The sequence below is a fragment of the Syngnathus leptorhynchus genome, chromosome 4, assembly GCF_054491065.1.
Source record: "Syngnathus leptorhynchus isolate UIUO chromosome 4, UIUO_Slep, whole genome shotgun sequence".
Taxonomy (NCBI): domain Eukaryota; kingdom Metazoa; phylum Chordata; class Actinopteri; order Syngnathiformes; family Syngnathidae; genus Syngnathus; species Syngnathus leptorhynchus.
In genome coordinates this window covers 10,320,561-10,346,959 of record NC_141198.1, presented here as the reverse complement: position 1 = coordinate 10,346,959, position 26,399 = coordinate 10,320,561, and the positions used below count along the sequence as shown (strand labels likewise).

General features: G+C 41.2%; 2 protein-coding genes and 1 long non-coding RNA gene across 8 annotated transcripts; 2 read left to right on the top strand and 1 right to left on the bottom strand.

Annotated features, from left to right (window-relative positions):
* The first annotated feature begins 1,450 nt into the window (after positions 1-1,450).
* ap1b1 (adaptor related protein complex 1 subunit beta 1) lies at positions 1,451-13,783 on the top strand. 4 transcript variants are annotated; one of them, XM_085908742.1, is made up of 24 exons: positions 1,669-1,879; positions 2,954-3,014; positions 3,339-3,444; positions 3,529-3,664; positions 3,784-4,029; positions 4,104-4,294; positions 4,388-4,609; positions 4,745-4,865; positions 4,974-5,069; positions 5,432-5,547; positions 6,517-6,682; positions 7,003-7,101; positions 7,196-7,455; positions 7,571-7,772; positions 7,925-7,945; positions 8,118-8,204; positions 8,499-8,528; positions 8,605-8,742; positions 8,825-8,970; positions 9,050-9,179; positions 10,816-10,900; positions 11,167-11,253; positions 11,625-11,779; positions 12,974-13,783. In XM_085908742.1, the coding sequence occupies exons 1-24, from the start codon at positions 1,853-1,855 to the stop codon at positions 13,046-13,048; spliced, it is 3,003 nt and encodes a 1,000-aa protein (XP_085764868.1). In that variant the 5' UTR covers positions 1,669-1,852; the 3' UTR covers positions 13,049-13,783. The 4 variants fall into 4 exon arrangements, with proteins under 4 accessions (XP_085764867.1, XP_085764866.1, XP_085764868.1 ...); XM_085908741.1 differs by lacking the exons at positions 1,669-1,879; positions 7,925-7,945; positions 8,118-8,204 and adding an exon at positions 1,451-1,592; XM_085908740.1 differs by lacking the exons at positions 1,669-1,879; positions 7,925-7,945; positions 8,118-8,204 and adding an exon at positions 1,553-1,627.
* On the bottom strand, positions 10,629-25,135 carry LOC147058001 (uncharacterized). 2 transcript variants are annotated; one of them, XR_015065785.1, is made up of 4 exons: positions 25,058-25,135; positions 23,167-23,339; positions 21,656-21,762; positions 10,629-12,466 (listed from the first exon to the last, which is right to left on the bottom strand). It is a non-coding gene; the product is annotated as an uncharacterized LOC147058001 (long non-coding RNA). The 2 variants fall into 2 exon arrangements; XR_015065784.1 differs by lacking the exon at positions 10,629-12,466 and having other exon boundaries at positions 21,093-21,762.
* On the top strand, positions 15,844-26,399 carry rasl10a (RAS-like, family 10, member A). 2 transcript variants are annotated; one of them, XM_085908749.1, is made up of 4 exons: positions 15,844-16,004; positions 16,385-16,751; positions 24,216-24,340; positions 26,129-26,399. In XM_085908749.1, the coding sequence occupies exons 2-4, from the start codon at positions 16,536-16,538 to the stop codon at positions 26,397-26,399; spliced, it is 612 nt and encodes a 203-aa protein (XP_085764875.1). In that variant the 5' UTR covers positions 15,844-16,004; positions 16,385-16,535. The 2 variants fall into 2 exon arrangements, with proteins under 2 accessions (XP_085764875.1, XP_085764876.1); XM_085908750.1 differs by lacking the exon at positions 15,844-16,004 and having other exon boundaries at positions 16,357-16,751.

The window sequence follows — 26,399 nt, the reverse complement described above, 5'->3', positions numbered from 1 at the left end:
GACAACAACAAAAAAACACAGAAGGAAGAATTAAACCTAATAGTGAGGATATTGTCATTAGGTACTAAGTTATATACAAAATTTTATTTTGTAAAAAAATATGTTGTGTCAGTGCCCTACAGACAAAGCTACAAAATTGTTGAAAAATGGTTCACACACTACTTTTATTTCATGCCACAATGTTTTTTTTAACAAACATAATCATCTCTAGAGATATTGCAAGGAATTGATACATTGACTGGGGTTAAAAGGACTGTGCATATGTTTGTGTACATACTGTATGGGTGGGATGAAAGAGGGGTTAATGTTGGTCTTATTTATTTATTTATAAAGTGATGTCTTATTGGACTTGCGTGGCATCCTTGGCCAAGATACTGTAAATGAAATCTGTCTTGAAAGAAATTAACCAAATAAGAGTCCTATCTGTAAAAAAAAAAAGTACATTATTGCTCTACATTGAGTTTTAGTTCAGATTAATTGAAAGACATTTATTTAGAAATCGCCACTGTTTCAATCCATTAGTAGGGGTAAATTTGCAAATATATGCTTGTAACATTCCTAAAAGTTTAAATTGAGAAAATCTTATTGGCTTCATCAAACATACTTTCATTTGGTTTTGATAACGGTCTACCCAGTTGGAAAAGTGTGACTTTTTCAAAACACTTGTAGTTAGTCTAGGTTATCAATCCCAGAAAAAAATTGATTATTCTGTCTGCCCCAACCAGCAAAATCTGAATGTTCATAATTTCTTGTTTGCTAATGTTCTCACTTGAATCAATCCATTAAATGCACTAAATTGTGAAACTTTGATGTACAAATGTCAGCAATACTTTTTTTTTTTCAAAGGTGAAAATTCTGCTCTTCTAATAAAGACTTTCCTTCTGAACTTTATAAACTGATTGTATTGTTATTTTTAAAGAGGAGTATATTGTTCATGTGTGCAAATTTTGCAGGATAAAGTGAAAACAAAATGACATGATATCATTAAATACCATTTTAATCATACTATAACCACACATTATTGTAATGTAATTGTTCCATATCGTTACATGCATAATTCACTACTTGTGGGTCAGAAAGAAAAAAAATACATAGTGTTGTGTACTTCAAATGTATTTTGAACTCAAGGTCAATAGCCCTTTCCCAGGTTGGCCTCATCCAGTTACTCAGCAGTAAGAACCGACAAAGAAACCAACCATACCAGAAAATGAAGACTAATAAAAATTGTTACACTGTATACTACTACATTTACTCGTCTACTGTTTGTTGTTTTTTAACTTGATAAGTACATTTTCCAACTTTAGCAGCACAAAGCAACTGATTGTGCTGTCTCATAGCCATTCTCACCGATTTGAAACCTTTGCAAGTCAGTCAAGGCTCGGGCTACGTGCTAGAAAAGGTCCAACCATCTAAAAGCAATTTCTACACAGTGCGACAATAAAACCATTTATTTATCAGTGGAACCATACTTACAGATAACACCGTGTGTTTATAAACGATACTTTGGTGGAAAGACGGAAGTGTGTCGAGTGGGAGGAGACGAAGGCAAACATCATCATAACCAGCACAGAGCTCTTTCTACGCCTGTCAAGGTAAGGTGTCTCGCCAAATTCATGGTCTTTACAGTGTGAGTTGAAATCCAAAGTGCGCACTAATTCGCTGTGTAACTTCTAAAATAGACCGACAGATTAAGATCTTAACCATCCCGGCAAAAGCTTTCTTAATCTTGTGTGTAGAAGGTCATGTCTCAATTGAGCTCGCTGAAGTAGTGGCTAGCTGACACTGACAGCCGCACCGCAGTAGCAGCTAACGTTAGCATTTAGCAACTCTTTCATTCATCTGACTGGTAAACATGCAGGAATGGGCCAACCAACTATGCGTAAGTAGTTAGCAAAAGAATGCGACTACACGAATAACCAGCAGTATATGTTTAAGAAATTTCAAATAGTTCTCCTTTTTGAAGTCTGCATCTTGCTGGATTATCATCCGTCTAGCCTGCTATGCTATGGTGTTAAATCGATGCTAGCGAACATTTTAATGCCATTTCTGGCTAATTTAACAAAACGTCAGTCCGCGTCAGTGACATACAGCGATGGTCTAAAAATCACCAAAACGTGCCATGGCAGTTTGGACTCAGTTTGAGGTGTTATTTGTTATTCGTCGCTGTTTGGTCAAGTAGCTAGCTTGTCAGTATCTTTTGGTCAACTTGAGGCCAGTAGCCTCTCCTGACGATGACTATTGGCTCGAACTAAATAAATGACGCTAGGATGTCTTTCCCCCAAAGTATGTTTTATTGTTGCAGATACTGTTACAAGATATAAGCTTTCCAGCCATTTGCGTCTGTACCTGTTGCCTCATGTTTGCAGCTATCGATTATGGGGAATTTTGACTTCAAAATTTAGTTTCGTTATCTTCAAGTACCATGTACTATAATAATAAGTATATATTGACATTACTGAGGAATAAAAGGTACCGTCGCCCCCTGCTGTATCGTAGTTCACTTTTTAAATTTTCACTGTATTATGGATTAGAAAAAAAAGGTAGCACTTACTAGATCATTCTCAACATCGCAAGATTTTTCTGTGATTTTACACACGGACTGTTTCTACCAAACTATGATGAGCAAGGCAATAAACACAATCGTTTATTTGTCATCTGAGCTATTTGTCATTTTGCCTAATCACCTCCAGCCAACATGAAATTGCATCAGGATCGTTCTCATTCCTGACAGTCATCATCAGTATGGTTGAAAAGATTGTTGACTTAACTTGGAAATATTTGCCTTGTTCAGCAAAATCCATTGTATTTGTATTTTGTCGGCTATGTTATCTTCCAGAAGGCAGGAAGTCCTTTAATTTCACTGCGCTTGCACTTTTCTCTCTTCCTATTGCTTTTGTGGCATGTCCTCACTGCAAGATAGAGGTTTATCTTTTCCATTTGTTTGCAATTTTAGGAGAACCGACAATTTGGCTCCAAGATGACAGACTCAAAGTACTTCACCACCACCAAAAAAGGTCTGGTTTCATGTGATTGCTGAGCATTTTAGTTGGTTGTAAATGATTACCTTCTAAACAAACAAACAACAAATACTTCCATATTGCATTTGGGTTTTATGTGAATCATTGTGCAAATGTGGATATGGATCAAATGTTTTTATAACTTTGAACATAGTTTACTGAGTAGTATTTCACCTCTGCAAACTAACTTCAACAATCATTGCTATTTTAGGGAATTTGTCACAAGCCCCTATGTCAAGTATATCAAATACAATCAGTTTTTGTCAATCAACTGTCTTTTTGTGCTTTATAATGACCCCTTGATGTTTTTTATTCATGCAGGTGAAATCTTTGAGCTGAAGGCGGAGTTGAACAGTGATAAAAAAGAGAAGAAGAAGGAGGCAGTGAAGAAGGTGATTGCATCTATGACTGTTGGCAAGGATGTCAGGTAAGCCACTGATGATCGACCAGGTTGATGCTTGCCTCCCCATGTTTACCCTGCGCTCACCTTGACATGTTATCGTCTTTGCAGTGCACTCTTTCCAGATGTTGTGAACTGCATGCAGACAGACAACCTGGAACTGAAAAAGTTAGTCTACCTCTATCTGATGAACTATGCCAAGAGTCAGCCAGACATGGCCATCATGGCTGTCAACACCTTTGTTAAGGTACATAACCATAAATTGTCTAATCTTGTTTTTCTAATGCAACTGGGTATTGCATACTAAAACAGCAACAATAATTGACTTTTGATTTTAAATGTATACATTTTTTAAAAACTATCCAGGACTGTGAAGACCCAAATCCCCTAATCCGGGCCCTGGCTGTTCGCACCATGGGCTGCATTCGCGTGGACAAGATCACAGAGTACCTGTGCGAGCCTCTGAGAAAGTGCTTAAAAGACGAAGACCCCTACGTGAGGAAGACCGCAGCTGTGTGTGTAGCCAAACTCCATGATATCAACGCACAACTGGTGGAGGATCAAGGCTTCCTGGACACCCTCAAAGACCTTATCTCTGACTCAAATCCTATGGTACGACTCCATCAGACAACAATGCTAGTCAGAGATTGGCCGCATATTAACACAGATGCTGCTTCGATGTTCAGGTGGTTGCAAACGCGGTGGCGGCGCTGTCAGAAATTGCAGAGTCTCATCCCAACAGCAATCTTCTGGACCTGAACCCTCAAACCATCAACAAATTACTGACAGCTCTTAATGAGTGCACAGAGTGGGGACAGATTTTCATTCTGGATTGCCTGGCCAATTACACACCGCGAGATGACCGGGAATCCCAAAGGTAAGTGGATTGCACTGCAACCACCATTTCATTTTCTCTTTCCCTACCCTATTTTTTTTTAACCCCGAACCCCTTTTATTTTTTTCAAACCAGCATTTGTGAGCGCGTCACCCCACGGCTCTCCCATGCAAACTCTGCCGTGGTGTTGTCGGCTGTAAAAGTTCTCATGAAGTTCATGGAGATGTTGCCTAAAGACCTGGACTATTATGGAACCCTGCTGAAGAAGCTGGCGCCTCCACTTGTCACTCTCCTCTCTGCTGAGCCTGAGTTGCAATACGTAGCGCTACGAAACATCAACCTCATTGTACAAAGACGGTAAATTTGTCAAATGTGTCTTTTTGGAATGTCCATTTACATATAAACCAAGATGGCCATTGCACTATAGTTTTTGTTTACATGTTTTGTTACATGCTTTGTAGATGACTAAAATAATAAGTGTTGACCTTTCAGACCGGAGATCTTGAAACATGAGATGAAGGTTTTCTTTGTGAAGTACAATGACCCAATTTATGTCAAACTGGAGAAACTGGACATTATGATCCGCTTGGCGTCTCAAGCTAACATCGCCCAGGTATATGCAACTAACAATAACTGAATAATTTTTCCTACTATCCAGTGGGAGATGTAGATGTTCTGCACAATAGTGCATCCTCCTGACGATTCATCTGTCTTGCTGCAGGTGCTCGCTGAGTTAAAGGAGTACGCCACTGAGGTCGATGTGGACTTTGTCCGTAAAGCTGTCAGGGCCATCGGACGCTGTGCCATTAAAGTGGAGGTGAGATTGTAGTTCGTAAATGACACTGTTTGTACAAATGCAAATATTGAGTGCAAAAAAATTAAGCATAATCAAATTGAATATAGGTTGAAAAGGATTTGCAAATTATTGTATATTTATTCAAGTCTCCAAATTCAATGCATTTGGGGTTTGTACACTGCGTAGGTCAGCTATAAACATTTAATTGAGCGCTATGAGTTATAGGTATATTAAAAAATCCCCCTTAGCAATCCTAATAAAATGACAATTGCTGTAATAATTGCACAGAATTATTATTTATGTAGCCGGTGAGTGATCATACTGTAAATTGTGTAATGGGAGTGTCATGCTTAATAATGATTTTTGTTTTGTTTTGTTATTAGCAATCTGCAGAACGCTGTGTCAGTACCCTTCTTGACCTCATCCAGACAAAGGTCAACTATGTTGTGCAGGAAGCCATTGTGGTCATTAAGGATATCTTTCGCAAGTACCCTAACAAGTAAGTAACCCTGATACATCAAATGCCGCCTCAGTTGCTCCGCTTTACCTTGAGGGTACACAAACATTTTTAATATTAACTCGTAAGACTGTTGACAGTTTTATTGGATGTGTTTTGCATGGAAATAGGCTGTCAAAAATAAAATCAGATACATATTGTTATTAAATATGAACTCGTCATTCAGACCTGCAGGAAAAAAATCTAGCCTTGTAGGCAATTTGGATAAATGATCAGAATCAGGCCTTTTCCAAATGTGCTTTTTGCACATTTTGCTTAATATGGAGACAGTTTCAAACAATTGATATGTATTTATCATGGGAATTTTTAGGCCACAAAAAAAGTACAAAACTATAATTTTGTCCTGTATTTGATGTTACAAGGCCCCCAAAAAAGTGCTTTAATTTAACTGAGAATCTGCTTTAACAGACAACCACTCCTATAATAAGCCTGTTAAATTGAGGTCCACTAAAGGTGAAGGAATCAATTCACAGCAGCGGCAAAAGGTCACCATGAAACATCAAAGACTACCTGTCTGGTCATGTTTCATCTCTGTGAATGTGTAGGCTGTCCATTTTCCACACTGTTGAGATGTTAGTCACGCGTGTTATTGCAAGTCAAACTCTTCACATTGTGATGCAATTACATTTGTTTGATATTCCGCACATGCTGATAACAATAGAATGCTACACAGTCAATTTAGGAGTGACTTGACTGGAGTTTTTCCAGATTTTTGCAGGGAGGAGCGGGGCAATTCGAGCTACTAGTGCCAGATGGTGGCACAAAACTTCACAAGCAACACTAAACACTGAACATAAAACACAAAGTCCATGTATCAATTAAACAGCAAACATCCAAACTCACAGGCATAATCTTTATCCTCTATGGAAAACAACAAACTATTTTCAAAACATCTCTTGTCTGATGTATTTGTTCCATTCAGAGTGCATCTTACCGTGATGATGTTTGCAGGTATGAGAGTGTGATTGCCACTTTGTGTGAAAACCTGGACTCGCTAGATGAGCCGGAAGCACGTGCGGCCATGATTTGGATTGTGGGGGAGTATGCTGAGCGCATTGATAACGCTGATGAACTACTCGAGAGCTTTTTGGAGGGTTTCCATGATGAAAGCACTCAGGTGAGTTGCATAGAATGCAAGCTGATGACCATTTTTGTCGATATGCAACCGGAGCTCACTCTCACGGGTGGGAAATTGGATTCGATTGCTTTAATTGCACACTGTAAAGTCCCACCGGCTAGTGTGTTTTGTTGGATTCATGAGAAACCTGAGCAGTAAGGTGAGTTTATTGCAGTGTGCATGAGGCAGTTGTTTGAAGATCAGACAGAAAGATTCATCCTTAACGGTTAACCTTGGGCAAAGTAAATGTGTTTCAAGTAATTGTTGTGTGCTTTTAAACTGTCTGACTTCTATTTCCTTCTATTCATTATGTGCTACAGGTCCAGTTGCAGCTTTTAACAGCCATCGTTAAGTTGTTTCTCAAGAAGCCGACAGAGACCCAAGAGCTGGTCCAGCAGGTCCTCAGTCTGGCTACTCAGGTAAGAGCAAACAAGTTCCATGCCAGTCATGCTACTGCTCTCAACTGGATGGACATGTAGGTGTTGAAGGTTCCCCAATTTTGTCTTTGTCCAGGACTCTGATAATCCAGACCTGAGAGATCGTGGCTACATCTACTGGCGTCTGCTCTCCACTGACCCAGCGGCTGCTAAGGAGGTGGTTCTTGCTGAGAAACCTCTGATCTCAGAGGAGACAGACTTGATTGAACCCACACTGCTGGAGGAGCTCATATGCCACATTGGTACTTTGGCCTCAGTCTATCATAAGCCGCCCAGCGCCTTTGTGGAGGGCAGCCGTGGCGTTCAGCACAAAAGACTTCCTGGCAGTGCTGGATCGTGAGTCACTTTACTCTGTTTACTTTTGCTTCTGACAGTTTTAAAATTATAAATACTTTATCAAGTCTCCTCCCAGCTGACTGACATTTGCCTTTCCTCACTCTCTTTCCGCCAGCGGTGAAAACGTGGAGAGCCCAGACACGGGTTCTGCCGCCGTTGCTTCTGAGGCCCCCCCTGCCGTCATCCCATCCCAGGACCTTCTGGGAGATCTGCTCAACTTAGACTTGACACCTACGACCACAACTGGACCACCACCACCCTCCTCTGGCATGCAGATGGGAGCGATGGACCTTCTCGGAGGAGGACTGGATAGCCTGGTAAAGCCCGTCAACAATTCTTTTTAATTTTGCGGATGTTTTTCCTCTGCCGTCTGTGCTATTTTTCCCTTCATGCTATATTTCAATCTACCGTCTTTGGAAAAATTATTTTCACAATGTTTTTCCTCCTTTGTTCAATGCTGCACCTGCAGATGGGGGATGAGTCTGAGCCGGTAATGACAGTGAGGAGAGGGAACATTTTTAAGCATTAAAATTAATTTGTCCACATGCATAATTTCATTTATCACCTTTTGCTTATTAATGAGATATAAAGTTACACCAAGAGAGAGCCCCATCTCTTTGTTTTACCTGCGGGCTCTGCAATCTGTTTCATCTTTCCATCAGCCACCCGTTCCCCTGCGGACAGACACTCCTCAGTCACCGCAGCCCCCCCATCAGTCCCCATCGCCCCCAGATTACAGCCCCACTGAGGTTGGTCCAAAGGACCTCCCCGGCGAGAGAGTAGAATGCACACTTGTCCCGATGTACCACTGTGACCTCACACAATAGTTTACAGTTGTCATTGTTTGATGTCACCTTCTACTACGTTCACCGCCGTTAGTTAGCAATGTATATTCAGCTGTACTTGTATGCCCAGTAAAATGTTGAATGTGACCCACCTAGTTCCCATGCTTAGAGTTGCTCACTCATCCTACCTCCTCAAAACAGCACAATATCACTTTATCTTACACAAGTCACAAACTTAACTTTTTATTTCATTTCCAGCTTGGCGGAGACCTTGGAGGAAGTCCTGCTGTAAGTTGTTGTAATTCACCTCAACCTTTGAGCGGCTTTGCATCGATTAAATTGACTTTTGCTTTGTGACCTGCAGATGACAGCTGGCTTTGGTGCTCCGCCCACTGCCGGACCACCTTCTTTCACCGCCCCTGTAAGTGGGGGTCTTGATGACTTGTTTGACCTCGGCGGTGGAGTTGGTATGCCGATGGGAGTTTATGTACCTCCTAAAACGGTAAGTTTAAAGAAGAAATGCTGTTGAATGACTTGGAAATACCTCTGGGCTTGTTATTGATAGAAATGTCGTTCTTTTCTAGCTTTGGCTTCCAGCTATGAAGGCTAAGGGTCTAGAGATATCAGGCACTTTTGGTCGTCGAGCTGGGGTTGTTCAAATGGAGATGACCCTCACAAATAAAGCAATGAGTGTCATGACTGATTTTGCCGTTCAGTTTAACAGAAATAGGTAACACCGTATTAGTTGGATGTTAGCAGTGAGTGCACATTTCTGTCATTGACACTCTTTTGCTCCTCTCCGGCTTTAGTTTTGGTTTGGCTCCAGCTGGTCCTCTCCAGGTTCTTACTCCAGTTAGCCCGAACCAGAGTATTGAAGCGGTCCTTCCTCTCAACACTGTGGGGCCTGTCATGAAGATGGAGCCTCTTAATAACCTGCAGGTAACACACTCGAATTGTTGACTTCAGATAAGGGAAGACTACATGTTCATTTTGTATTGATCTACGTAGATCAAGGATGGGCAACTTAAATGATGGATATATGGACAAAATACATGCTGGCCAGCCAATAGTGAAAATCTGTATCCTGTGTGATTGACAGCGATTGAAATGCACTTATAAATATTCCAAATGTTTTCCACAAAAATGGGGTTGGCTCCGCAATAAAGGAAAATAAGTGACGCAGAGATGTGATTCCCTGATCATAAAATCTAATTTGAACAGTGGCCTTTGCATTTCATTAAAATGTCATGTGTATTTAGGGTTGATATTGAAAATTAACTTATGTCTGCCCAAATTTACAATAATATCATAATAATAATACATTTTCTCAAGGTTGCCGTACATCAAGGACATTAAATAAAATCTATCCCTACAGTTTTTGAATTACTTTATGTGTGCATAATGCTTAAATGTGATGCACTAAAATATTTTGTGGTTCAAGTATTTCTCATCATTTCTTTTATCTTTATTCATGTGATCATGGTGTTATTCCTGTTAGCTGCTTAACAATGTCGCTGAAATGTTTTCGTTGAATAAAAACAGTAGCCCCACACAATAGCATTATACAGTAGTAGTTTGAAGCAGGAAGAATAGCAGACGGAACAGTAGCTGTCGAAAGAAGGCTAAAAGCTTTTAGAGGTGGGGGGGCGGCAATCATCAATAGTCATTCAACACGTGGCTCTTTTATTTCTTTTTCCCCTTCTCTGGCTTGCTATTCCACTTTCATGGGCACCACACTCTAGTTTGACACCCTCTCAGATATATTCTTTTATTTTTCTCTGAAGCTTTTGTCATTATTTAGTGCTGATGGAAGGTAGCATCCCGGAATATTATTTGGAGTGCTCTTTAAACCACCGATAAGTAGTTTCTGTTTTTGTAGCATCCTCACTGGCTGAAACCTTTTATGGCAAATGTGCACATTAAAGAGAAAAAAAAAGCTTTAGTGTCTTTGGAGAGAATTGTGACTGCAGGTTTTTCATTATTAATCACATTCACCCGCTGCGTTGAGCGGGGTGCCAAACCCTCAAGTGATCAGTTTAGCTAAGATAGCAGATTGCTTCATTAACTGCAGCCTCATTGATCAGCACTTCTTTTTTTCTTTTTATCTCACTGACTTTGTGTTAAAATGTCCCTCTGTTACTCATGTAGGTGGTCTAGCAACTTGTGGTAACAGCTGGCGTTTAACAAAAATGGCTTGCCCATTATGGATCTCAAGTCCATGATGGCTGGGTTTTTGGAAGCCAGCAATGTAAAGAAATGGGGGTGTCTGATTTACTAAGATCCCAAATAGAAGCTGCACTGCCTCACAATAAAATATATTTCTGTTACATAAGGTTATCAGAATGGGAGGGGCAATCAAAGATTGAACCGTATTAGAAGAAACCCATTTTTAATTGAAAGTCCGAAAAGGTCACTGCGTGATGACCTGTGATGCTCCACTCTTGTGAATAAATGTTGTGCTAATGTGACGAGATAGGAATGACTGTACGGCGATATTTTGTACGGCACTTGACAAGTGGCAATTCTTTTTGTGTGGTTTTCTTCACCTCCCCCTTGAACACGGCTGGTCTCCTAGGTGGCCGTTAAGAACAACATTGACGTCTTCTACTTCAGCTGCCAGTACCCCATCAGCATGCTCTTCGTAGAGGACGGCAAGATGGGTGAGTGATTTTGCCGCAGCTCTTCACTCCATGCCCTCAAATCCAGCTAATGTAGCTAAGGCCAGCATCTGTCAGGAAGAGCCCTTAACTCCGAGATTAGATGTGATGTGGAGGTTCATATGGACTTATCTAGATCTTGTGCATGTTTAAATGTGTTTCTGCTAGATCCAAAACAGTCTCTCTCCCGTGCCTTGTTTGTTTCGTGATATTGTCTCATTAGCACAAAAACGTTGGCCTTACCTTGTACTTTTGCTTTTTATTTGCAGAGCGACAGGTGTTCCTTGCCACATGGAAAGACATTCCGAATGAAAACGAGTCCAAGTTCCAGCTCAACGACTGCCATCTCAACGCAGGTGAGAAAGACTTTGCCGTCGAGCGGTGTCACACATCATATAGCGTAACAAAGATGAAATTCATTTGAAGCAAATTGTATTGAGTGACAATTCATAAGCTTCAATCCCTATTTGTGTTGGATAATTTGGTTTTATGCAAGCAGAGAAGGAGCTGAGCTGGAGAAGGAATGTTAATGACCGCTTAATGGATATTTTCCCTCACGGATAATTCACAAGTGTGAGCCAGAAAAATGATGCTTTTGCAGCCTAGTGCATCACATCAGCAAGTCAGACCCTTTGGAGGACTTTTTATTAGCCAATCATTGACTAGATTTGTAATTCCTGGCATACGGTCATATTGTGGTTCAGATGACTCTTTGTTTTTTTCAAAGATGCGGCATCAAGTAAACTGCAAGGCAGCAACATCTTCACCATAGCTAAGCGAACCGTGGAGGGTCAGGACATGCTGTACCAGTCCATGAAACTCACCAATGGAATTTGGGTGCTGGCTGAACTCCGGGCCCAGGCAGGAAACCCCAACTACACGGTGAGTTCACACAAGGTTTCAAAACCTTTTCAGCTTTAATGTAACATTTAATAATTCACAAAAAGAACATCATGCCACCAACTTGATGGTTGAAGCCTACTTTGCTATATCATCATCATCATCATCGCATCATCTTTTTGTTTCTTCCGGCTCCACTACTCCATTTGACACATCGTTGTTCTTTTTCAGTCATGTGAATAAATCAATTCATCTATGTTAGGTAACAAACAGTGGTACATTATTATCAAATTCATGCCTGTGAAAAGTTACTCGTGTAACTTAGGTGTGGAAAGGCGAGTGATTGGTTTTCCTTACTTACTGGTGAGACTCGGGCCGAAGTAAAAGCAGGTTTAAATAATTGATAGGGTTTTTTTTTTGCTTTTAATATATGCTGCTAACAGTTTGCATTTTATGATTACGCTCTCTCTGTCTTGTGTTGCGACTCAGCAGTTTGTGGGTGTTGATCTATGTGTTTATATGCTTTGTTAGGTTATTGCTCATTAGCGATGAAAAGCAAAGATGGTGCTCCTTGTTCACTGTTCTGTGACCGCGTCGCTTGCCTCTTAGCTGCTGGCTGCTTGCACTTTGTTCATTGGCATGACGCGCTGAAACCACAACGGCGGGGGCTATTTTTAGATGAGAAAGGAGAGCGAGGCCACTGCGTATTTTTTGGGCCCACGTTGCACTCTGGAAGAAAATATGTTAACACTAATTGTTACAACAGTTGAACCCGGACGTGAAATGGTTTCACTTTAGCAGCTTTCTCCCTAAAGAAGTAACTTAATTGGCTTCAGTTCTCCCATGACACTTCACTTCTTGGCCTAGCCTATTTTAGTCTTGTCCCAGTTCTGCATTCCACATCTATACTAGGATTGACTGACTTTAAACATTCACTATCTAACCCCAGGAGGAAAGAAGAAAGAGCAAAAAAGTCATTTGAGCTCAGTCACTCGCTCCTATTTTACCTTAGTGGGATTGTGATCGGATAATTCTGAACATAGCCCTATCCCCAATTATAAGAGGGTGTCTAACTTATGCAACCACATTAACTCAATTCTTTTGACCTCCCTTCTTGAATATGTATCATTTAGTTGTTGTTGAATTTTTGAAAGAAATATGGAAGCTTCTACTATAAATGCACATCAACACTTAAAACCGTCATGTTATTAAAGGCTGCTTTGTGATCTTTCGTAGGTGTCTCTGAGATGCAGAGCTCCCGAGGTTTCCCAGTGTGTGTTCCAGTGCTACGAAGCGGTGCTGAAGAACTGAGAGAGGAGGGGCCAAAATAAAACAATAAACAATGATGGGCCAGATGCTGCCGTCTGGTTCTTCTGCCCGTGGACCACGTCACACTGTCATGCAGTGGTTGCTGCAAACTATCTACCAGCTCTCCATGAGTTTTTCCATCATTTATTGCTCAGTTAGGATTTCTTTTCGACCTGATTGAGTTTGTATGAGTCAGCTTTCTCTAAACGACCCAGCTCATCCAAATGTCCAGGTCTAGCGTACGTGAACTGCAGGCAGATGGTCTCGGCTTCCTCATTAGTGTGTGTTTGTTCGTGTTGCTTTCATTTTGATATCATATCTGGATTTTGGATAGACTGAAAGGTCCCTCTGAGGTCTATTGTAGTCATTGCGCTCTTTGCTTTTTTTTTTTTTTTTTTTTTTTGGTAGATGTGCCTGTTGTGTGTGTTTGCATCAGGGCAGCAGAATGTGGCCAACTCAGATGAAGGCTAAACACGACTAAGTGTAAATGATGAAGGAGCCGTTTGTAACACCAAAGTAATGTGTGCATGTTAGTATGGCTGGCTAGGACAGTGCTGGGTTTCTCACCCTTGTACTCTGAAGACTAATTCAATTCTCTCCCCCAGTCACTACACTGATGCCCCTTTCATCAGCTCTGCAAGGTGTATACATCTATCACCTTTTACATCGATTGATTTTGCAGGTGGCTCTGTTACCGGTGTTTGTGGGGATATCTGATGTTTGAAAAAAACCCAAAAAGGATCTGTTGTTTTTTTTTGATTGTTTGTCCTTTGAGTCTACATCATCCAAAATGGAAATATTAAAATTCTTGATCAATTCTGCAGAGTTACTTTTTCTTCTAGTGTGTTTTAAGCCAAAAGTAGTCCAGTTGACGTTCTAGTTCTTATGATGGAAAATACAGTGATAGATCCAAGTAGACCTTTGTCAATAGATTCCTGTTGGATCCTCAAGTCAAAGCGGCTCATCTGAGAGGCCGTTTAGGTCTGCACCACTCTCAGAGGGCACGGCAACGATTTCAGCCACGTCGCTACCCTGGGCAATCAAGGTCATAAGCTGCTGTATTGACTTCCTTGTCCCTTCAGTCACTGTTGCGACTATTGTCTCTTCTCTGCGGACAATCAATAAGATTGATCAGGTTTTGTAAATGCCTGCCAACAGAGGGCATCGCTGAATTGGACACGACGGACTCCTGCAGTGCAGTGATTGACTCAGTACACCATATACAGTGCCGGGCCCTAAACATCATTTGACTGTGGCGTCACCTCTTCATGACTCTACTAATAGGGAATGAGGATTTTGATGTTTGTCATCTTTTTCATTTCTTTGAATAGGCCAGAGGGCCCCAAGCAGCCACTTTCTTCTCTTCCGCCTTAGGCCAACTCTGTCTCTATGCAATGTTTTCTCAAAGATGTTGTGAGATTACATCTCATTACATATTCTCACTCAGTCGACCACCTGGCTTCACTCTCAATAACATGGCAACCTCAAATATGCAGAATATGATCTGCTTTTGTGATAGTTTCATCAGCAGCTCCTAGCCGTGCACTGTGCTCATCACGAGCTTTTTTTTTTTTATCAATGTCTTAGCAGCACTTTTTGACCTGGCTGCTTCTGTTAATGAATGACCAAAATTTTCCATGCGCTCCACTGCACTATCCCTGCTGATGCCAAAGCTGTTCCAATTTTCTTATCCAGCTAATGTTTTATGAGGTCAACTGCCTCACACTATTAAACACACCGGACTCAACATTAGATACACCACAAAGATCTAATGATGTCCAGTTGAGAAGCTGGAGGAGGTGTAGGCTTGTAGACAACAACAATGTATTCCACTGGACATATCTTACATAAGAAATGGCTCTCAAGCAAGTATAGCCTAAAAAAAAAAATAATAGTGACCTAATGAGGACCAGTCAGAAATGGCCTATCCCTCCATGGAATCCTAAGCAAAGGTAGAATTTGGTAAATTTTGATCACGCCCAGTCAGTAAACTCCTTCCATTGTATCACTGTGCAGCTCTGGCAGTGTTTTAAAAAATGTGCAAAAGTTTAATTAAACATCACCAACAACAACATAAATGCAACAAGCATGACTGTTCCCTCAATACCCCAGGCTCTAGTAGGGCCCCCTAGCGGTCACTGACTGCGCGTTCTGAAAAAGTGATTAAGCTCGTGAAAAATATGGAGTGGATACTTTTTGTGAAATATTTGTCTGGCAGCGTCCTGTGAGCTCCTCGTAAAATACACGGCTTGCCTCAATAAAGTTTGGGACACACTGCACGAGTGGCCACCGAGTGTTTGGTAAATTCCAGCCAGGCAGGTCTTCTTCCAATTTGAAAAGAATGAAGATTTTTTTTTACAAGCATCACGGGAGACCTGCGCAAGTGCACATAATCCGAGCCCATGGTGGGGCTGTGATGGATTGGGCTCATCGTCCCTGCCCTGACCGTGGACCCGCTCTCTCCACTAATCAGTCGTGTCCTTCGGCGAGATGATGTGCACGCCTGCATCTCCGTGACAGCTTCCACACTGAATCACGTGACAGAGAGAGAGAGAGAGAGAGAGAGAGAGAGAGAGAGAGAGAGAGAGAGAGAGAGAGAGAGAGAGAGAGAGAGAGAGAGAGAGAGAGAGAGAGAGAGAGAGAGAGAGAGAGAGAGAGAGAGAGAAAAGCTGGTGCCTTATCCGCAGACGCACGGTGCTCGTCAATAGGATGCCATAACAGAAACCCCACGCCTGACACACGACTGCGTGGATTATCTTTTTTTTTCTCTTAATACTACCCAAAGACGAATGAGCCCATCTATGCTGTCGATTTGAGCAAGAATAAGATGTAGAAGACGGACGACAGTGTGTGATTTTAGCACACGTGGAGCGCGTCTGGGTGCCGTGTGATGGAGGTGCGTGGAAACGGTGCATCGTGGGGATGAAGACACCGAGGGCTCCTGCGCGTCTCGGCCAAGGTCAGATTGGAGTCAGGCTATAATTTTGTCTATATGGAGGACACCCAAGTGGGCTCCCACGAAGGGGGTCTCTCCTTGGGGGGGGAAACAGTTTCTCATCCGTGTCCGAGGGTTTTAATTATTTCATTATTTATTATTTTTGCGCGTGTAAACCGGCCGTAATTAATTCATCATCCGGATTTTATTGTCGTATTTTTTTTTATTGAATTTCAGGTTGTTGTTTTTTTTTACAAATCTTTTTATTATTATTGACGACAAAGCACAGTATGTATATTCAAATTGCCTTGTTAGAAATGAATTAGAAAGTTTGTTTAAAACAAGAAATGAAAATGTTTTTCTGGGTTGTTATTTGTGACCCGGCTGTCCCTCCCACTCCACAGGATGCTTTTACAGAGAACACAAGTCTGCTGGCTGTGTGGATTATTTGTTCGGCCCTCCAGCCTGGAGCTGTAACTTGGCTCTCTGTGATCCAAGAGCGACAAATCGAGCTTGACTTCCGGGTGTCCATGGTGTTGACCCGGGGCACCAGGAATGGTGGAGACGCTGAGTATCGCCGTCATCGGTGCTCCCGGAGTGGGCAAAACTTCGATCATTCGCCAGTTCATCTACAACGACTTCTCCGAGGTGTACACGCCGACCCGTTCTAGATATGTGTACCGACCCTCCGTCATCCTCAACGGGAGCATGTACGAACTGAAGGTCCTGGACGTCCCTCCGATCTCCTCCTTTCCGTCCAGCTCCAGTCAGGTAACGCAGCACTCCCTTTTACACTACAAATGTGACTGCAAACTGTGCTTCAAGTATCAGTACTTGCGGATTTGCTTTTCTGATGACCTTTGACTTTCAATTCCCATATTTGAAAACAGGTGTACTGTCTGTAATTTCCACATCTTTGTCAAAGTAAGCAAGATGCTGAGGCCATGGCCACCCTTTGGCCACCCTCACATCTACGGAAAGCTTTTGGCTGCATTAAGACTTCAGGTTATTTTTGGGTGAAATGGGACCAGGCTTTTCGATCATATGTCATTAAAGATGATGTCACGCCATTACCACACATAATAAATAAACTGTCTATGTGGCTACTACAGTCACCATAAATGTCTATTTTATGCCCCATGAGTGGGACTAAATTAAAATAAAGTAAAATCAAACATAAGTTAATTATTCAAATATAGTCAATCTCTCTCAAGCAGTTTGTCTCCCCATCCTCTTATCAAATTTAAGTAGAAAGTAATAATTTACTATCCAAATCCTCCAATTTCAGAAATGTCACCAGTAATTATTCTCTGATTTTGGATTTTTTTTCTATATATTAATATATATAAATATTTTATTTAAAAAAAAAAAATAAAAAAAAAAAAAAAAATATATATATATATATATGAGTAAATGCTCACCGAACTTATGTCTTGGGTGACAATTGTTGGCTTCTGCTATTGTGACAGTAATCTTTTTCCAGATAATATTGGTCAGTTTCCAAATCAAAGAGCATTTGCGTTAAATTGGCCTGTTTTCCAGCTCTCTTAAAAAAGAGATCTGCCACATTGTGAGGATCATCTCTTGTGTGCATGCTTCTCATTTTTCGCCACAATCTTTCAGTTGTAAGTCAGTCGAGGGTCTCGGCTCGGAGTAGTCCCTAGCTGGGCCGTGGTTTTTGTTCAGGTGAAGCCCTTTTGTTGATGTGACTATTTAACCTTGCTTATGGTGGGTGCTCCCCTGCTGAGGTGCACTATTGTTTTTTTCCACCAGCATTTTCATTCAAAGCATTCACCTGGCTCAAAAATACAAAAGCATTTCAATGCTGTTTGAGAGAATCATTGTAGCCCATTTTAGTCAAAATCGCAGATGTACCAGACTCCTGCAGTCTTGCTATTTCTCACATGGAACAATGACATCCTTGTATTCAGATCAGTTGTGTTCACATTGTTAAGTGAGACCACAACACTGATATTATTTCTTTTAGCACACTCAGATGTCCCTGGTCTAGTTGCTATGGAGACACAACTGACTTAACACTTCACTTTGACGTTAAAGTGCCCCCAGTGAGGACAGTTCAGTGTATTGTTATTTATTAACCGTGGTGTGTCTTCTACAGCGTGACTTTGTATGCTTGTAGACAAAAAAATGCAGGATGGTGGCACACACAGCATAACGGCACATCATTTGCTTTGGTAAAATTTCACATTTTGAAAAAAAAAAAAATAGAATCCTGCCCTTTTTGTCACAACAACAGGTCAAATGGCACATTTCATTATAGGCAGAGGTGAGGAGGGAAGTTTGAGTCTGTTTTTTTTCTACAGGGTTTCTATACTTCGTAACATACCCCAAAAAATGCCATATTCTTCAAATAGTTTGCCTCTCTCTCTCTCTCTCTCTCTCTCTCTCTCTCTCTCTCTCACCCTCTCTCGCTCTTTCTCACTCTCTCTAAATAGCCAAGTTAGCTCCTCCTCTTATATCATTATAATTATCCCATTTGTTTTTTTTCATGCAGCTCTTGTATTGGTCTCATTCCGGTATCTGACTGCTGGGTCAAGTGCCTAAAAGGTCCAGCAAATTTTTACGATTAACATCATCGCTTTTTTTCGTCTAATCATATCACAAACCTGAGATTTTACTGGCCAAAAGGTGCAAAAACATCTCAAGTTTGTCCGTGTCTAAGTGCAGGATGTGCACACTAAACCGTTTGAGTTGATGGTGTGACTCATGTCCTCGAGAGTACTGTTTTGAAGTGCCAAATCTCCAAGGTCGCCACATTTAGTTGCTTCATAACACCTGATGACAGCGCGGCTCATTTCTCCTGTCGCTTTGGCGACGCAAATAAGTGAGTCTTCTTAGCAGACGTGGCTGTCCTCACCGTGTAGAACACACACAGGTACAAAAGAATTGTCTTGAACAGGTTCAGAGCAGTCCCAGTGCAATGAAAGAAACATTTGACTTGCAAGAGTTCACTTGAGATTCCTCTGTCTTTATTTCACTAACTTTCTTGGCTTAATTCCCCATCACCCAAAGTTACTCAGCTACATCATGTACTGCGAGAACATCTACAATGTCTAGACAGTCAGAATTCCAAGAAAATGTGCTCCAACAAAATATGGCAAGTTGCGGTAACGCGGCTCTTGCTACCATTTTTAAGTATTTAATCTTTTTGACACTTTGTTTTTTTAAATGAAAACTCAGACGTCAATATAGCATCTTGTAGTAAAACACAACACATGTCAACATAAACAAAGCACCTAACTCAATAATACTTATGCGGTACATGAAAGAAAACGAAGGATTATGGGAATGCAATATTTTGGATTCTGCTTCGGGGGGTGGACATTTCTGTGGCGCCAACTGGCAAATCGTCACTCTTATATTGATTTGCATTCAAGAAATCACTTTTTTTTGCAAGGGTAATGACTTCCAGCATTTTACTCTGGCAGTCGGCGACCCAGTAAAAATGGAGCCGGCATCAGTTTGAGAAAGGCTGATCTCAATGATGCTTAACCCACTTTGAAGAGATGTAAAGGGAGCTGGAATGAGACACCATGAGTGTGCCATGTGTCTGTTGGAGTACGGGGCCACGCTTTGAGTCACACGAGGAGGCTTTTAAGCAAAGCACACATCGAAGCAGCATTTCATCCCATTGTGAGGACGAGCGCGGTTTGTTGTCACTTGCAGCCTCGGGAAGGTGTCCACACACAGAGGAAACCATTAGCTGAGTGCTGCCACAACATTTCTATGAGCAAGATTTATGGGTGCCCCTTGAGCTGCAGCTAACCCACCAGGACTCCAAGGCCTCCTCCCCCTCCCCACCCTTCTTTATTTTTGTTTTTCTCTTTATTCTAAGCCGGCTTGTACTAAAGGCTTCTCGCTTCATGCGTTCACATCCTCTATTCCAAAAATCTCAATTATTATTATTATTATTATTTTGTGATTTAGAAAATGAAATCATGTCTGATTATAACGTACTGTCTTTGACTTTCTTGTGTCATTTCCAGGTTAAAAATACCCATACCCAATTCACTTTTGCCACGGTATCAGTTTTTCTGGCCTTGACTTGAATGTACCTAAACAACGAGTTTTGGAATCGATATTCTTTGCCTCAAGAGTGGCAGGAATAAAAGAGCAACGGAGAGGATAGAAGGAATTCAGTGCAGTCAATTAGAAAGGTTGCATTGAGTTTAATGGGCGCTGTTGAAGGACGACTGACCAAATAGAGTTCTCTAATTTGTCATGAATAAACTGCAGGGTTGAGTCAGTACGCCTCCGTGCTTCAGAGCAATGTCTCACCACTTCATGTTATATCTAGAGAAGTGTAAGAAAAAAAAAACCAATTCTTCTTGTTTTTCAAATCTAGTCTAAAATTGGAAACAAGGAAAGATGTCCATCATTCTACTTTAGTGGCCTGTCTGCTGCTGATAATATTGAGCATTTACCACAGTACGTCAGTGTGATGCGATAACAGCCTCACAGTTGGATCATTAATTCCATTTTATTTTGGACACCAGCGTCTGGACATTTGTCTTAGTTTCCTCTGTCCATGCTGTCAGCTTGGAATTACATAATGTTACACGTTATGTAACTTTGAGCCTTCCAAATATGAAACGCTCATCCCTGAAGGGCGTGTGTGTGTGTGTGTGTGTGTGTCTTTGTATATTTGTGCATTTGTGTGAGTACAAATGGTGTTTGGGGAGCTTTAAAGGTACCTCGAGGACACTTTAGTCACAGGTGTCAGGATTAGTGTGCTCAAGTGAGGTGATGGCACACGACTGCAGCAAGTAGATTTTTTTTTTTCAGAAGAAAAAGTCCTGGCAGGGATTACTATATGCACATCAACAGCCGCAAGAATTGAATAGAAAACAAGAGGATATCCTGAATTCAATTTTTGGAAATCCATCCCTCCATCCGTCATCATCTGTCCGTCCGTCCGTCCATCCATCCATCCATCCATCCATCCATCCATCCATCCATCCATCCATCCATCCATCCATCCATCCATCCATCCATCCATCCATCCATCCATCCATCCATCCATCCATCCATCCATCCGTCCATCCATCCGTCCGTCCATCCATCCATCCATCCATCCATCCATCCATCCATCCGTCCATCCGTCCTATCCTCATTAGCTCATTTTTGACAGAATTTCCCAAAAGTAGTCCGATTTTGTCATTCTGTGCACAAGTACAACCAATGCGCTATGGGCAATCATCTCTGTATTATGTAAAAGGGTGTGAATTTCTAAAAAGGTTTTGGTCGGACAGATTGAAATATTTTTTATAAGGTCACCCAATCGATTTTAATTGCAAATCTGATTGCGTGACCTAGGGTTGAGGCTAATTAGCCGACACCCCTCCCCCAACAGTTTACATGAGTCGACATCCATCACAATGATTCATGGTGGCTCCTTCAATTAGGAGACTTGGACAGCTTTGTCCTTTTGTCATTTGCCAGCAGTTGTCAGGGAAACGTGTTGTGTTTTGGCTCTTGAGGAGACAAGGAGGAGATGCTCTTTTTCTTCCCAGAAGACTGTCTCCAAACACTATCATCTCACTTCTCAACCGTGCTCCCACAAGCACAAATAAACGTGCCCGTACATGCATTTTTAAAAATTCCACTTGACTTCATCAGCAGTAATTTTGCCTCTTCCTCATGTTCTTTCCTACCTTTTGTGTCTTGCTCAGCTGCCACTGGCCCTTACGTTCCTCATCATCCCACTCCTCCTCCTCCTCCCACTCCTCTTCCTCCTTGTCTTCCTCATTTAAAAACAGCACTGGGACCACAAGGAGGATATGCAATGAGAATGAAAGATGCTATTTATAGCTCAGCTGCAACTCAAGTCACTGTGCACCTGACGATTGTCAGATGAGGCCACGCTGTCTTGACATGCTGTTATTAAATCACTTGTGTTCCATTAGTGTGTGTGTGTGTGTGTGTGTGTGTGTGTGTGTGTGTGTGTTCTCTCACGATGGCGGCCGATGCTGGTGTCACGGTTTTAAAACAAAACAGTGCAATGTCAATAATCAAACAAAGAGTTGACATCTTATAATAATACATATTCAACTATTAGAAGCACAAAGCCACTTATATGATTGCCATCCTAAAAACTCAATTATTACTAAGCTTTTTCCATCGTCTATGTTGATGGTTTTATATCGACGTTCTTTAGCTGTGCTCACACTTCCCTACAGCGCTCCTTTTGTCTTTTACCTTTGATGTCGGAGATGTCAGTGATGCATGTTTGGCTCCTTGTTTGAGCAGCCTCATTATCCCTGCAGATGTGTGTGCCGTACCTCACACTCTGCCAACCACCCTCGCTCCAATGTCTTTGCATTTTCCATCTTTTGCAAGTTACACCAATCCTCGCCGCCATGATTACGTGAATGATGATTTTATTTGCTTCTGTGCAGCGTGAAGCCTCATTTTCAACACGGCCGAGAAATTTCACATATTAAAATTTGGTTTTATATGAGATGTTGAGATGGAGTACTGTAATATAAATGTCAAAGGCGGGAACAGTGTTGTTAATTAGACTTATCATTGTTTCAAAAGAAGGGGTCAAATGCTAATCAGAAGCATGAAATGAAAATATGGATTCATAATCACCACCTTGATACGTGATTCTTTTTTTAAGCGCTGTGGCTTACAGACACGTCAGAGACAAAAAAAACCTCTGTTCAAAATAATTATTGCAAACCATCATCAACAACAATCATTTTTGATTCATTTTCCAAAGTAAAAGCAAATATTTGCAAATGTCTTTTTCTGAAAACATAATCTGCCTGCTTTTGTGTCCAACTACAGAAATCTCAGAACATTTCTTAAGAACCAGGTAATCAGAGGATTTTGCCCATTTTAAATTTAACAAGTTCTCTTCATCAGTTATCAAAAACATGTATTTATTCACATGATAATCGATTAGCTGTCGATTAATCGCTGCACCTCCAAAACCAACATTTCAAGGAAACCGCATAGAAACAAATTAAATGAACAATACACATGTTTTAAATGTACCTCACCATTAAATCCTTTTAGCAGTCACATTTGAAGTCAAATAGGTTCTGACACACGTTTCATATTTAATGCTTTGCACAGTGCTAACAAATGTTAAAATTTCCCATAAAAAGTGACAGCCTGAGTTCATGATGGTCACCAGCTCTTGAAAAAATAAACAAACCTTGATTTAGTTCACGAGGTTATCTTGCCCATCTTGTAGGATGTTATCTCTAGGCTGGGTTTCTTTTCTCATTTCCCCTTCGAAACAAGCCTTCACATCACAGCCCTTGAAAGTCTTCTCTCTCTTTCCATCACCATCTTCCAGCAAGAGTAATCACATTCAATGAGTTGGTTCTAGGTTGGTGACAAGATCGGGACAGCGCTATGAATGTAATGTGGATGAAGACATTGTTTCTTTTGAAGTCAAACATACTTTACACTATACTTTGTTATCTACGGGTCATTTTATTCACATCATTAATAATTGAAAGAAATTTCTGTTCCATATCGCCTTGTCTCTCATTATGGACACAATTATCTTTTGAAGTAACAATTGACAGTAATTCAAATACTACTGGACTCCTGTCAGTCAAATTAATTGATTTCAAAACCTATTTCAGTGGGGAATGTCTTTACCATTATTCGCTCATTTATATGAAAATGACTGATAAAATAAAAAATAAAAAAATCCATTCTCCTGCTCTGTGTTTTCATTCATTTTGTGGTGTCGCTTCTCTTCCTCGGTCCTTGACGGCAGACACTCGCCATGTCTTCTGACTTTGCCGTGGGTCATTCGCCTCTCAGCACCAACTTACTCGTATTTTTCAAGGAGCCTGAGCCAGTCATTTGGAATATATATAAAAAAAAAAAATGCTGTTCATTGATTGTCTAACACAAATATGGCGTTATGATTATGATGCCAACAAGTAAAATATAAAGAGCACTACAAATGAAGGTGATAAACATCTGCCTGCTGAACTGTAGCATTCTTGCGTTATCAGTTTGAATTGCAGTCAAGGGAAATTAGTTTTTATGAACCACTCTATGCTATAGAATCTCAAATCTTTATTTGATCTATCTTAAAATGCACTGAACATTTTGAGATCAAATGCAGCTCACTCAAGTAATCAAAATTGTTGTTGTCCTTTGGATTGACTGAGATATGTTTAGACACATTTCTGTAGCTTCATGTCTAAAATTAAGCCTTCTTTTGGTATTTGTGTCTTCCAGGAGTGGCTGGATTTACGTTGCAGGGGCGTTCGCAACGCCAACGCCTACATCTTGGTGTACGACATCTGCTGCGTGGAGAGTTTTGAATATGTAAAGATGATCAGGCAGCAGATAGTCGAACACAGGTATGGTCAGCAGCACCATCACGCTAATTTTGCAACAGCATCGCAGTATCTTGCTTCAAATGTCACAGACGAGACCCCAAAGTGTACGATAAACACCTTTGTGACAGCCTGACAGTGATTGACAGGCTGCAGCGGTAATGTATCTTTTAATTCAGCAGAATCTCCCAGCATCTTGACACTTTTGTCATCGCATTTGATTGTTACCTTGCCACATTTGAAAGGCCTCAAATGTGACGAGATTGATACCAAGATGACTTTCTGCAGCAGATGTGGTAAATCCACATCGTAAAATGAAGATAATATTACATAGGGTACATTTTGAAAAGTATAATAGCTGACTTTATTTGCTTTCTATGACCCCATGCAAGCCAATTTAGCCATCTTAAGTTCTGCATGTGTTAGTGTGAAGCTTTATGGTCTGTATCATAGTAGCTCTTTAAACCAAAGCCGGAAAAAAAATATGCATGAAGTACGGATATCGGAGAAAATTAGACATAACATTCAGATCTGGCACTTTCTATTAACAATAATTCTGCTTATTTGGACAGAAGGCACATTGTCCCGCCATCAGTTATTTGATCACATTTGCTTTTCTTCAGTCGCTGGCATGAAAGCACATTGTCGTACACTTGACACATCTTGTTCCACTTGCAGCCATGTGTAAAAAGGAGAAAAGTGCTGTGATTACTGCAATGTGGTTTTCAAGTCAAATCTCACCTCACTCTGTTGAAGTCTCTGATTGCGTTTTCCGGTGTGTTGAGCTATCGTACCATCTGTCCTGTCAGATGTGCTAATATGCTAGTCTTTGTCACAATTGAGGCGTGATGTAACAAAGAGAAGGCCTTATTAAGCCTTGAGAGAGGATCAGATAAGTTGTTTGAATTGAAGCTGTCACTCGGTCTTCATGCACTGTAATTTAACTCATAGAATATTAAATACATGATCATGTACATGATCTTATTTCACTTGTTTTCATAAAAAATGATGAGGTCTGCCTCGCTTTCTATCATTAAAATTACCAATGCTGTTTGAATACTGCAAGTTGCTGTTCTCAAGGATAAAAATCTAGTAGCACCTTGCAAGTTTAATTGATTCAATGACTCAAAGTGTTTTATCTGAAATCATTTTTCTGTTTTGGGTATTGTAAATAAGCAAAATGGCGCACGACAATATTGTATATTATAAAACAACAAGAATTATGCGGCCACCAGGAGGCATTCTGCAGACACTGACAAAGAAGAGTTGCACAACTACTGTAAGTGTCGATATAAAACTCTTACTTCCAACCGGAGGATTCGGCCAAATGTTGTCAGCGGACCTTCACGATGCGTCCATAGAAAATAGTAAAATATATTCATCAGTAGTGGACTCGACTGCCTTACACACAGGCATTGTTGGAACGACATCTAAAAGATGAAATCTCTTCGTTCAGTAGTCATACCCATACAAATATTTTTGGAAGGGTTACATAACATGGGTATTGTCATCATGATACTTGCTCTATCCAGGAAATGCCTATGATTGTTGATGACGCTACAATCGTGCCTTAAAAACACACCCCACACACTCACAAATGTATGCTTACCACTCACATGCCATTTCTTTTCACACTCCATATTGCTTGTAAGCAATGTGCCGCGCAGTGTGGTGTGAACCAAGAGCCCATGAGCTCTAATCCTCCAATCCGCCCCCTCGCACCTCAGAAGAAAGGCAGGCAAAGCTGCAAATAGCTCAGCTAGCACACACCCAGCGTGCACCCACATGCTAATACGTGTCAACCTTTTGCAGGGAAGGCAGCAGCAGCGAAGTGCCCATTCTGGTGGTGGGCAACAAAAGAGACCTGCAGCGTCAACGCTTCATGCCTCGCAGGGCGGTGTCGGTTCTGGTCAAGAAGACGTGGAAGTGCGGCTATGTGGAATGCTCGGCCAAGTTCAACTGGCACGTGGTACTGCTCTTCAAGGAGCTGCTGGGCATCGCCGTGGCGCGGGGCCTGCGCCAGAACCACACCTCCATCCGCCTGCAAGGGGCACTGCAGAGGAACCGCTGCACCATCATGTGA